We start from the raw sequence: 12,332 nt of genomic DNA, 5'->3' as shown, positions 1-12,332 counted from the left end.
AATCTAATAAAGTGTAACTACAAAGATTTATTTTAAAACTGTACTTCTGGTTATCTACAACAATGTACTTGAAAGTACAACTGATACCATATTTATGAATTTGTCCATTCAGGCTAATGGTACTCCATTTACCATGCACTTGTGTTAACACAATTTGCATACAAACAATGATGAGTCTTTTCCAAGGCAATTATTATAGAACAACCAAAAGATGAATACATAAACATAGAATATATAAAAATGAATATATAAATGAGAAAAAACTCCAAGGTGAAAGAAAGTACTTTGGAACATGTTTTATAAATAGCAACATCTTTGATCAATATGATGGTACCATTTTAAATATCTTAATAGTCTAAATACACAAACCTGTTGGAAGATCAACCAGCTGAAGTTCGTTTCTCACTAATCCCATGTTGTTTGGTGTTGAGGTAGAAAAAGAAAGAAAACCAGTTAAACTCGTCCATTCAATACCCCTATAATGAGAAATTAAACAAAGATTAATCTAATATTCTTTTTTTGTTTGAAAAATTTATTTGAAAATTAAGTTTTTTCTATGACCTAAATTTTATTATACAAGTTAATTAAGGAATTATATTAATTTGAGACTACATTTATTTGAGACTATATTATCATACATTTCCAACATATATAAAATTATTTCTAATTAAAACTTTATCTCCAAATCCAATAAAAAGACAGGTTAGTTATCAGAATTCATAGCACTAAAATAGCTATTAAAATCTGGCAAAGGAAGAGAGTCACATCACAGTATTTGCCAAGAATTCCACTGTTTAAAAACAAGTGGTACAGAAATATTCTGAGCAGACTGCTTAATGTTGAGTACACGTAGGAACTTTATCAAATTTTATCAAAATTCCTAGTTGGTCAGGAAGCAGAAATTCCTGAAGCAAACAATACAAACTGAGCTACTAGATTTGGAAGTGGCTGAACGTTCCAAACAGTATGTCAATTAGAGAAAAGCATAAAAGAAAAATCAGACACGTATGACAAGACAGTAACCTATCAACCTAATGTCCTGGGAGTCCCCTTTATTTGGGACTGATAGTAGGTGAGTCCATGTTTTTTTCCCACTAACATAACTGGCTTCATCATCAATGGAAAATGGGGGGACCCAGGACAAGTGAATTCATCAGAGTCACAAAAAGAAGTGAGAAACACTACTATTACCCTGCATTGCTTACAAGGTAGCTGGCTGGGAGGCAAGTCTAAACCTCTGTTCTATACGCAATTGCTCATTCAGCATTTACAGGACAACCATTTTTAACAATGACATAATGTCTATGGCTGCTTTCACAATACAATGGCAGGGCTGAGTAATTGTGACAGAAATTTTATGGCCTACAAAGCTTAAAATATTTGCCATCTGTCCTTTACGGAAAATGTTTGCTGACCTCTGATCTAGTTTTTCCACTTCTACTCCAATTTTAATGCTATTGCTAAATTTAGCATTAATACTGCTCTGAACATGTCTCTCACCTGCCCAAGAAAAGGTATCAATACAATGGCTCCTGCGTCAAATCCAAACTCTTCTCTGTGACTTTCAAAGCCATTCGGCATCAAACTTACCTCTCAATCATCTGAACCTTGTGTTAAAAAGGTTCAGATGTTAAAAAACCTTGCTATTTTAACGAGAGTAGCTTTTCCTCACTGACCCCTGTGTACCCACCTACTTGTCTTTTCTCAGAGGAGCAAAGATAATCCCAAGAGAACTGAAAATAATATTTGCAACAGCAGGGAATTACTGTAGTTATCAATTTATAACTCTTCAAATGTAAAGTTGTGTTGAAACACTCAGATTAGGCTGCTAAAAACAGAGAACTCTTGAGACTTTCCATGCCTGGAATGACCCCTCTCCTTCCCTCTTCAAATACTATCTAGTATCAAGTCCTGGCTCCAGCACTTACCAGCTCTGTGTTCCTCTACCTCTCAGTTTCCTCATCTGCTGTGCAGGAGTAATAACACTGAGTGCATAAAGAAGGCCTGGCACAGAGTAAGCGTTGTATGTATTCATAATCACCATCAATGATTACTCTTATTTCAAGATCTAACTCAAGCCCTATTTTCTTCATTAGGCCTCCTCATTTACTATACTCAAACTGCACCTATAGCGACTACTATATAAGTTGGTTAATTATTCACTGGAAAAGTCCCTTTGTCTTGTTTCTCTTTCTTTCCCCTAACACATAGTACTCATTAATTTTTCTACTGAGAGTGAACAAAAGGAGACAAGAATCATTTTGAACTTCTGTTCTCTAAATAAGTCTGGTAGCTTCAATCAGATCTGTTTACCCACAGAAACCTTAAGATATACTTTCCAAGTCTTGCTGCTGGCAATCTGAACTACTTATACTCCAGTATAGTAATGCCACTACCTCTGGACAGTAAAAATTTCAGTCCTCCCACTTCTCATTTATTATTTTTAAAAATACATCTGTTAGGTACCCCATATATGCCGGTGCCTGTGCTATTAAGTACCCAGTACATGCCAGCGACTTTGCTAGGCTAGGGAATACAGATGTGAATGAGATGGAGGTAACTGTTGTCCTTCAGGAGCCTACAATCTAGCAGAAAAGAGACGTTATACAAGTGCATCCGGTATTATCTATCTCAAAAGAGAACAGTGCTGAGTTCAACAGGAGCTTGTAAGAGTCACATGGAATCTGGTCTCAGGGGCCAGGCTGGGCTTCCTGGGGAAACATTAAAGCTGAGGCTCAAAGGGCAAATAGGGTTTTGCCTGGAAGCCTCAATTGCTTTCAGTGGAAACAACAGTGTGACTGATGGAGAAGCACTGCAGTAGACTGTACTCTCTTAGAAGGGAGGTACCATGCCCTGTCTCTCTAAGCACATGACAGGCACTCAGCAAATTCTGTTAGATTAAAAGAACGATGTCCCAAAAAAGCCTACCATGCCTCCTTATGTTTCTAAGTGCCGTACATATTCAGAGAAGTGCTTTCCCCACTGTTTACAGGATGTCCCAGTGTTCAGGATATAACAGAACATGGGTGGCTGCTTATTTATAATCGAGCACCACGAGTGTGTTGCCTTTGAGCAGATTCCAGCAGCAGCCTGTATATCTGACTGCTACTGATCAACTAAAGAAAATAAAAATCACGTTGGACTTCAAAGTGTATTAGATAAGGAGGGGATTATTTCTCAAAAGAAAAGAATGAAAACTCTTGTCAAACACAGCTGAGCACAACACTGCTCCCAGGGTTAGAAAACCACTGTCTAGGTTTAACCACACACTGAGCTCTACAAAAACTCTTAAGAACAGCAGCTCATTTTCTGACTCAGTCTAAGTTTGTTTTGTAGCATTCCTTACTACTGAACAATTGTAACCTTAGAATCTACCCACAGGTATTCAGTGTTCTGACTCCTACAGATTCCCAAGTTGGGCCTGTTCACCTGCACTGGGGATGCTACGTTAGCTACTTCTCAACACTGGGTGGCTGGCGGGGGCAAACACTTTCTGAAAGGTCTTGAAGTTCTACCATTATATGAAACTAACTTCTGCAAATTTACAGACAGACAAAATAGAGATCATTTTACTTTCCACAAATCACTCAATGTACTCAAAGCAATACTGAGTCAATCAGTGTTTTGATACCCATATAAACTGCTGTTTTAACAGTTTTTGACACTGAAAGTAGTATTGGGCTATATTATTGTAATTTTAGCCTATTGGACAAAGACACCAACTAATAATATAAGAACTCTAATAATCTAAGAAAACCTATATGTACCACTCTACATTATTTACTTCTAGGTATCTTCCACTGGATTATAAGCCTCCCAGGTTTTGTCTGTTTACAGGCATACAGAAGAGGATCAATATATACTTCATATTTGTAAAGCATAACTGGTTAAAACATCATAGCTTTCAAAAAACGCACAGATGCAACTATCTGTAGTTAGGCAGTACCAGGCCATATGTATGCTAAAGACTGAAGTACTTAAGATGAAGTGGTTTTTAAAAACACTTTTAGTACTAAGTAGAAAAACAACTTTCTAAAGTTGGCCTTTAATTTGCATATGAGTATCTAGAACGTATTGGGTTTACTGCTAATAAGTTCAGCAATTTTTATAACACATCTGTGAAATTTTCATAATGGCTTTTAATTGTAATACTATAATTGCATTAATTGAAACACAAAGACAGCAGTATTTTAGCATCCTCTTGGGCACCATCTCTGGATGTAAAATGTGAATTATCTTCAAAATGGCAATTAAGAGGGAAAATTTATATTTAAAAAAATGGAGCATATTTGCGTGATTGTTCACAACACTAGCCTGACTGAGTAGCGTACCCCTTAGAGTTATCTGGTACCCCAGGTAACACATTACAAATAATTTTGGTGTCAATAACAAATATTATCATAACATGTGTAAGTCACGTACTTAGTGACATCTACGACCTGAACAATCCAGGAAAACAATCTTACTTACAGTAAATAGCTCACTGATTAACTAGCTATTGTGTCTTTATTAAAGATTACGTACTGTGGTGATCATTTCACAATATATACAAGTATTGAATTACTACATTGTACATCTGAAACTAATATGTTATATCTCAACTGTACCTCAATATAAATAAATGAACAAACAAATAAATAAATAAATAAGATTTCAGTGTTCCGAAAAAAATGACAATGTGCTTGATTTTCCAGAAGCATGTACCAAATTCCTGGCATTAATCCTGGTTTAGTCAACATTTTTATCTTATTGCCAAAATGTTTCCAACTAATCTATGTGAATTTTTTAGCTGGAGATTTAGCACATGTATCCTAAGAGCTCAGTTCTAAAGCCTGAAACGCCTGGACTGAATTCCATGTACCTTTTCATGACTCCACAATACTCAGTTTCTTCTTCTGTAAATTGGGAATAATAATAGTGCCTACTGCATAGAGTTGTAGTGAGGATTCAATGAAACAATGCCTGTAAAGTATCAACACTTAACATAATCCTTAGAACAAATACTGATTAAATGGTGAGTTTTGATTGATTGGTGTTTGGCATAAAAGGGAACACTGCACACAAAAGCCAGGGGTTAAAGGAAATGTCAAGAGAAGAAACGCAAACAGGAAAGAAAGGGAGAGAGAAGGTATCAGTGGCAGCAGGGACTACTGGAAGGAGAGAGAAAAGATGAACAACAGCCTGGAAGGATCCAAGCAGAGACCTGTGTCTCTGCACCCCAAAAGCCTAACACTTTTGAAGACATTACTCCTCCATGTAGATGTATTTAGGGAGATACTGTAGGGGCATAGCATAAGGTGGCGATAAACAGTCACTCAGGCTGTACCAAAAAATCATGCACTTCAAAGAATAAGGCAACATAAACGCTTCAGACACTTCCATCATAATCAGAAGTTGAGATACTTCAAGGGTTGACCCTTCCCCATTTAGAAAATGCATTTATTCCGAATAATGTGCACACTAAGGGTTCACTAAGAATTTTAACGCACACATGAGAACTATAACTATAATACAACGTACAGGAGTGAGAAATGGCCTTTCAGATACATCTGTTCCAACATCATCAAAAAATACTGGAAGATTAATAAATTTATATTATATATGTGTAACTTTACAATCCGTCATTGCCAGGGCAAAGAAAGGAATATAGTCATGTGATCAGCAAGGTAATGCTATGGAGCAGGTATGTATGTACTTTACTTATTTTTAAAAAATGTTTATTGGAATGGCATGTATGTACTTTAAAACAGAAAGCAAGAGTCATCCTTCTGTCCTGTTAGCCTTCCCTCAGATACCTCTGCATACAGAGAACTCATAAAACAGATCACATCTCAAAATGAAAGAATAAATGAGATTAATTAACAATTAAAATGCCCTTATTCAAATTTTTCATGAGCAGTCCTACTGAGGGATCTTTACAGAAAAGGGAAACAAACTATATAAACCGGAACAAGGGAAAAGAGTGATATCCAGTGAGAAAACAGCCTAGACCTTAGGAGAGATAAATAAGATGCAGAAATAAAGTGAGAAAAAAATTCTCCACGGCATAATGTTCTCTACAAAGTAAACAATTAGTACTCATCCTTGATGAACATAGCCATTAGTTGGACATGAATATGCATTATTCAAAGTTTTCAGCCAAATAATCACCACTGCAGAGTATTCAGTGTAGAAAAGTCCACAAGAACTTTTTTCTGGTATTACATATGTTTATGATCTCAATATCCCAATGACAGACTCACTTGACTTCACACGAGTGGATGCTTAACTCCTTGTGCAGCAGCCCACTGGTGAGATGGTACACCAGGACAGAACCGTTACTTGTACCTATTAAAATGACATAATAGAGGAGAATTAATCTAGTGGAAGTTCCAAATCTAACAAAAGTCTTTTCTCAAGATTTCAATTATTTTACAATATCTATATTTTATAAAAGGAACCCAAGCTAGGTGTGAAGAAAGAGTAAATTTCTGTGTCTTCCTTCTCATCAAAAATGGGCTAAATCTCATGTGCTCTGTAATCCTACCTAAATCCAGGGACAGATTTTCAAAGACTTCACAACCTAATTCAATGCACACAAAATCTGAAGATGCACCTTCTTAAGCTTTTTGAATGTTTATTATAACTGATCCTCAAAAAGGCAACCTAGCAGAACTAATTAACCAGATTTTTCTAGTTTTCTTTACAAAGATTTTGGTTTTGTTCTGTCTTTAACATTAAATACATCATAAAGTAAAGCAAAGTACAGTGGCTCCCTGTGGATTTTACAGTTAAAGAAGCCTGAGTTTAAGCCCTGGCTCTGCCCTATACTCTTGCAAATTACTTGCCCACACTAAATTTGTGTTAGTATCCCTTTAACATGGGAATAATGGAAAATCTATTTGTTGGAGATTAAATGAGAAACATACGTAAAACACTTAGTATAACACTCGGCACAAAGTAAGTACATGATTATTACTATTTCTGTTATCACTGTAATTATGATTTGTAGTTATTATTATTCCTAAAGCTTTTCGTGGTCTCAGGTAATACGTCTAAATTTTAATTAGAAGGGACATGGCCACTTGAGAAAGTAATACTTTCTTGAGAAAGTAATGTTTCAGCCCTCAACATGTTTTTATAAGTCAAGCAATAAAAGTGAACAATGTAAGCGGTTGCACAATCACTTTCTCACTGCACATGACTTAAAAGAATTAATGGATTCATACAAAGCAATAGAATGTAGAAATAATAATAATATAATAATAATAAATGTAAAAATGCTAGGCAATTTCCAATTTTAGCTAACTTGCTGAATTAAAGCTTCAGAAATTTCTTGCAAAACTATTCTAGAGAAATACAGTATTACACTTGGTTACATTTATCACCTATTCTACAGTATCTTCTAGTACTGAGAAAATATCTAAAGAATTACCAAAACTTTTCAATTATCAGATGTTCATAATAATCATATGATTTCTACAGTCTGCACATTTTGGTGATGTTGAAACTATGATTTAATATTTAAGGGGCCCAAGAAGAAGAAGTAATTCTGGTTGAACTCTGCTTCTCTTTCCTAATGACTCTGCAAGACTTTAGGCACTTATATTTTTTGCTTTTACTTTGTTATTATACTAAATTCAATAAATGACTTGCTATTCACTATATACCAGCACAATACAGCTTATTCTACAATGGAAATCTCAGAGCCTGACTCAGCTCTTGTTATCTAGCTATCCCAAGAAGTAATTTTCTCCAAGAAATTAATAAAATCCTAATTGAAAAAGAAGGTATACTGACATTGTACAGAGAAGTACACACTATGTACACTGACAAATCCCAACTGAAACCTCAATGAGAAGTTTAATATGAATCAATAGTTTCTAAAACAAAAATTAAACATCTATCTGCATTTATATAAATCTGGACACCTGTAAACACAGACCACTGAACCTTAAAATTCAAATCACTTTCAAAAGATAATAATGGAAAAAATGGGAAAATAAGAGTAGTGCCAAACAGTAATACTCAAACGAGCCATTAGGGCTCACAACTCAGCCATTAAGTTGAGACACACTGGCCATAAGGTCAGGTTTTCATTTTAGGAAAAAAAAGAATCACAAATCACATGTTTACAGAGCTTCTGGGAAAAAGCCAGAAGTCAAACCAACAGCATCTTAAGAAAAATGTTGACAATTTCAAACAAATATATTATTGTTCAAAATTTTAGAGAAATGAATTTTAACCTTATATACTAGTAGCAAATAGAAATTTGGTCCTCTCCGTAAAAGAAATCAGGTTAATCCCATTACCATGAAATTACTGTGACAGCAAGTTGAAACCTAGACCAATTTTTTTTATCTACAACATAAAAATATGCAATTTCAACCCAAAAGGCAAATCTTTAGTTTATAAAGACAATAGCCACTTTAAACACAATAAAACCAGGTTTAACATACAATTCTTAGCACATGAAGAACCTTGCTATTATTAAACTATTAAGTGTGACCATATTATTAGTTAACAAAAACTCACATCAAAATGACATGCACAGGAAGAGTTTGAGATGGTCCAAGAAAAGACAAGTACTCTGGTTTCAGCATTACACAGGGACTTTCCTCCTGACATTTTAGAGATGTACCCATGGTGTCAGGGTCTCTGTCATCTGGTGTCAGGTGAATGAGTTATCATTGTGATTAAAAAAGATTAATAGAACAGAAAAAAAAAAGTATTTCAAGATGAGTATTTATACAATTTCATTTAGCCTCTTCCTCCTCTTAAAGCATTTTAAAGGAGAATAAAGGATTTTCTAGTAACCAGGAAACTTAAATATCTTAAAAATGTAAAATAGACATTAAGAATTAAAAAAAGAACAGGTCCAATACTCACCAACAGCAAGCAATGGCTGATACATCTTGATATTTTTTGTGGTCAATGGTGGGCACATACGGATAGCAAACTGTGGTGAGGGCAGTCCTGAAAGCAGACCTGTTAGCAGGAATTTGAGTTGCACTTCCTGCAGAATGGAGCCTTTGGGATGTTCTTCCCCAGCAATTGCACTTTGCCCTGATTTGTAATAAAAAATACAAATATGTTATTTATAACATACGCTGTTCTTAAAAATCTAAAGGAACTTTACAGTGGAAGTATACTCTTCAGGTCTAGAAGGTGTAATGTAGCACTCTAGTGCCTGTAGCTATACAATGAGTCTTACTTGGCTATGGGACTTAAACTGCATCATCTAATATCTCAAAGGATAGATTACTCCAGAGTATTGCTATCCAGAATTCAGGGACCTTTGTCTCCTAAGAAACACCATTTTAGCCAAAGTTCCTGGTATTAGGGCGCCCAAGGCAAATGAAGAGGACTAGGGTTAGAGAACAGTTTCTGTAGCATGAGATATTACATTCCTGTCTTACTGCCTTTCCAAAGGGTTACTTTTCAATCTGATGCTCTTTAAAGTGCACATAAAATTGGTAATCACAAATAGCAGGTTCAAAGAACTCATTTAGATTTCTAATAAGAAATCTTAATGTGTCAATGTAATTACAACATTTAAGCTTTATAATTACATATTTTTATATAAATAAGTAAAATAAAATTTAAATACATACTTATAATTACTAATATATAATATATAAACCATCACTAGTGACAGTTAAGTCTTAAATGGCATTATTTTTAGATACAGTGTTCGTACTTAAGTTATCAAATTTCAAACTAAAAAGATGATTCAAATAAAAACCATTCACAAAATGTGAATACAAAGTGTGCAACAAAATCAAAACCATTCACTAATAAGGGTATAAAAATTTTCTTCCTTTAAAGCACTACTGAATACTGGGATAAAGTTGTCAAAAGTACGTATCAGGAATATGTGTGAGTATATATATATATGTATGTACACACACACACACACACACACACACACATTGTGAAAGGGAAGAATGAAATAATTACTAGGAGTGGGTGACGGGATTCTAACTAAACCTTTTAAAGCTGTAAAGTTGTTTTAGTAATAATGTTATTGTAAAATCGGTAAATTGAATCCAAGTAAATGATCCCTTAGGATAAGCCATACAATTGGTATCAATCTTTAGTAACAAAGATGGGGTCTAAAGGAATGGCAAGTTCAACAGGTAGGTACCATGTTTACCAACTCTTGGCAGCTCGGAGTTCACTTCAGGAAACTGCCATATTTCTCTTCAAGCATCTTCCATGTGAGGTGATTCACAAAGTAGGGCAGATTAGGCCTTACTAAGCAGCAGCCTTTACCCAATGAATATAAATCAGGCCTCTGTCTTTAACTGAATTGCTTTCAATTACCACTAAGTACACAGTGAATTTCAAATTAAAAGTTTTAATTAAAATGTTTTCAAGTAACAAAGATTTATTTAATACTTTTAAATCAACAACACTGTCAAGAACTGCTATACAATCTGTATCATTTTGTCTCCTAAAAAATGTAATTTATATAACTGCTATACAATCTGTATCATTTTGTCTCCTAAAAAATGTAATTTATATATCACTTAGATAACTAAACAGCATAAAATTTCAAACTCCTACAGGCTTTGTATTACTGATTAGTTCTGTGCATGTGTGTTTATAATTCTTTTCACTTTAATATTTTATATTAAGTGCAGACAAGGTCAATTAACTTGGAAAATTGTGTAACTAATAAAATAAATTTTGCAAAACAATTATGTGTCTAAACTTCCTCGTATGGATTTATGTCTAGAAGGTGAAAAGAATTTTAAGTATAAAAGTTAGTGTCACTGAGCGCAAGGATTCCACAGCTGGCAGGAACTGTGAGAATCCCAGGGTCTGGAGAGGTCAGGTCTTGCTTAGATTACGGTGAAGCAGCCGGGACTAGATGCCGGGCCGAGGAGCAGACTCCAGACTGGGATGACTAGGTTTACACTCCCACTTATTGGCCGTGTTGTCTGGGGCAAGTTTTTTAATACCCCTGGGTCTCAGTTCCCACATACATAAAATGGAGATAATAATAATAATAATAGTACCTACTTTGTAGGGTTGTTGAGCTAATACTTAAGAGAATTTGGCACAGTATTTAACATAGTATTAAGCACTCAATAAATGTCATCTCTGATTAAGAAGATTAATAAGTTAATGCTCTTTCTAGTATATCATGGATCTTTACAGCATTTCAACAAAAGAACCTAGTAAATAATATCCATTTTCAATTACACTGTGGGAGAACAAATAATGATAAAGAAAGCCCTTTATAAACCACTAGCCACAATTTTAAAAGAATTAGACGTCAGCACTGCTTGGCATATTTACAATTTCTAGTTGTATATATTTGAAACCACCAATCCTCATTCTTCCTTGAATATATAGTGGTCCTATAATAATTAAATAACTTTGAAGTAATATATTATCTGCAAATAAAGATTTGTTGAAAGTAAGAATTCCCAATGTGAAAATAAGAAAATTTAAGTCAAAAAGTTAAGACGATTTTTTCTAATACTGCTCAGTTACTTTATTCCTTCAATAAATATTTATCACACATCTAGAATGTGCAAGGCCCTGGGCTGAGCGCTGGGGATGCAAAGCTGAATCAAGCACTGTCCCACCCTTGTGGAGCTTATAATTTACTGTAGGGAAACAGACAAGTAAAATCACAACTACAATCAGCTGATGACTATTAGCGACCACATACATCAGGCTTGGGAGATTAAAGAAAGCAACACCTGAGCTGAATTTTGAATAAGGAGTAGCAGAAAGGGAGAGAGAGAGAGGAAGAGTGTCTTCAATTCTGAGCTGAGGGAGCAGCGAGCATGGAGGAGGGGGTATGGTATTGCCCAGCAAGGGCTACACATGCAGCCTCCAGATACCTCATGCCGTCTCCTTCATTTAGATCAGAGCCCCTCACGAATGGACATTTTCATTTAGATCAGAGCCCCTCACGAATGGACGTTTTCATTTAGATCAGAGCCCCTCACGAATGGACGTTTTCATTTAGATCAGAGCCCCTCACGAATGGACGTTTTCATTTAGATCAGAGCCCCTCACGAATGGACGTTTTCATTTAGATCAGAGCCCCTCACGAATGGACGTTTTCATTTAGATCAGAGCCCCTCACGAATGGACGTTTTCATTTAGATCAGAGCCCCTCACGAATGGACGTTTTCATTTAGATCAGAGCCCCTCACGAATGGACGTTTTCATTTAGATCAGAGCCCCTCACGAATGGACATTTTCTAATTCCAGCACTACAATAACAGTCTATACTACTTCAGGTACTGTTATGCTTAAATATTTTATACCCCTCTGATTTATTTAGGAAAGAATTAAGTCTACATTTTAGTTTCCTGAAGTATTAACTT

General features: G+C 35.2%; 1 protein-coding gene and 1 long non-coding RNA gene across 8 annotated transcripts in view; one reads left to right on the top strand and one right to left on the bottom strand.

The window, feature by feature from the left end:
- The window catches only part of LOC309635585, a 712,727-nt gene that overhangs the window by 90,632 nt on the left and 609,763 nt on the right, over positions 1 to 12,332 (top strand). The gene's annotated exons all lie outside the window — the stretch shown is intronic.
- Positions 1 to 12,332, bottom strand: part of WDR11 (WD repeat domain 11) — a 64,763-nt gene that overhangs the window by 36,492 nt on the left and 15,939 nt on the right. For all 7 annotated transcript variants that reach the window (XR_014248883.1, XR_014248884.1, XM_082406927.1 and 4 more), the window contains exons 10-12: positions 8,869 to 9,045; positions 6,243 to 6,327; positions 370 to 476 (exon numbers count right to left, since the gene is read on the bottom strand). Coding sequence is in view for 5 of the 7 variants with exons in the window: in XM_082406927.1 (XP_082263053.1) it covers positions 370 to 476; positions 6,243 to 6,327; positions 8,869 to 9,045 (369 nt within the window). In the remaining 2 variants the exon portion in view is untranslated. The remainder of the gene's footprint in view (positions 1 to 369; positions 477 to 6,242; positions 6,328 to 8,868; positions 9,046 to 12,332) is intronic.

The sequence above is a fragment of the Balaenoptera borealis genome, assembly GCF_965194805.1.
Source record: "Balaenoptera borealis genome assembly, chromosome: 10".
Classification (NCBI taxonomy): Eukaryota; Metazoa; Chordata; class Mammalia; order Artiodactyla; family Balaenopteridae; genus Balaenoptera; species Balaenoptera borealis.
The sequence above is the reverse complement of the archived record's forward strand: the minus strand, read 5'-3'. Positions and strand labels throughout refer to the sequence as shown.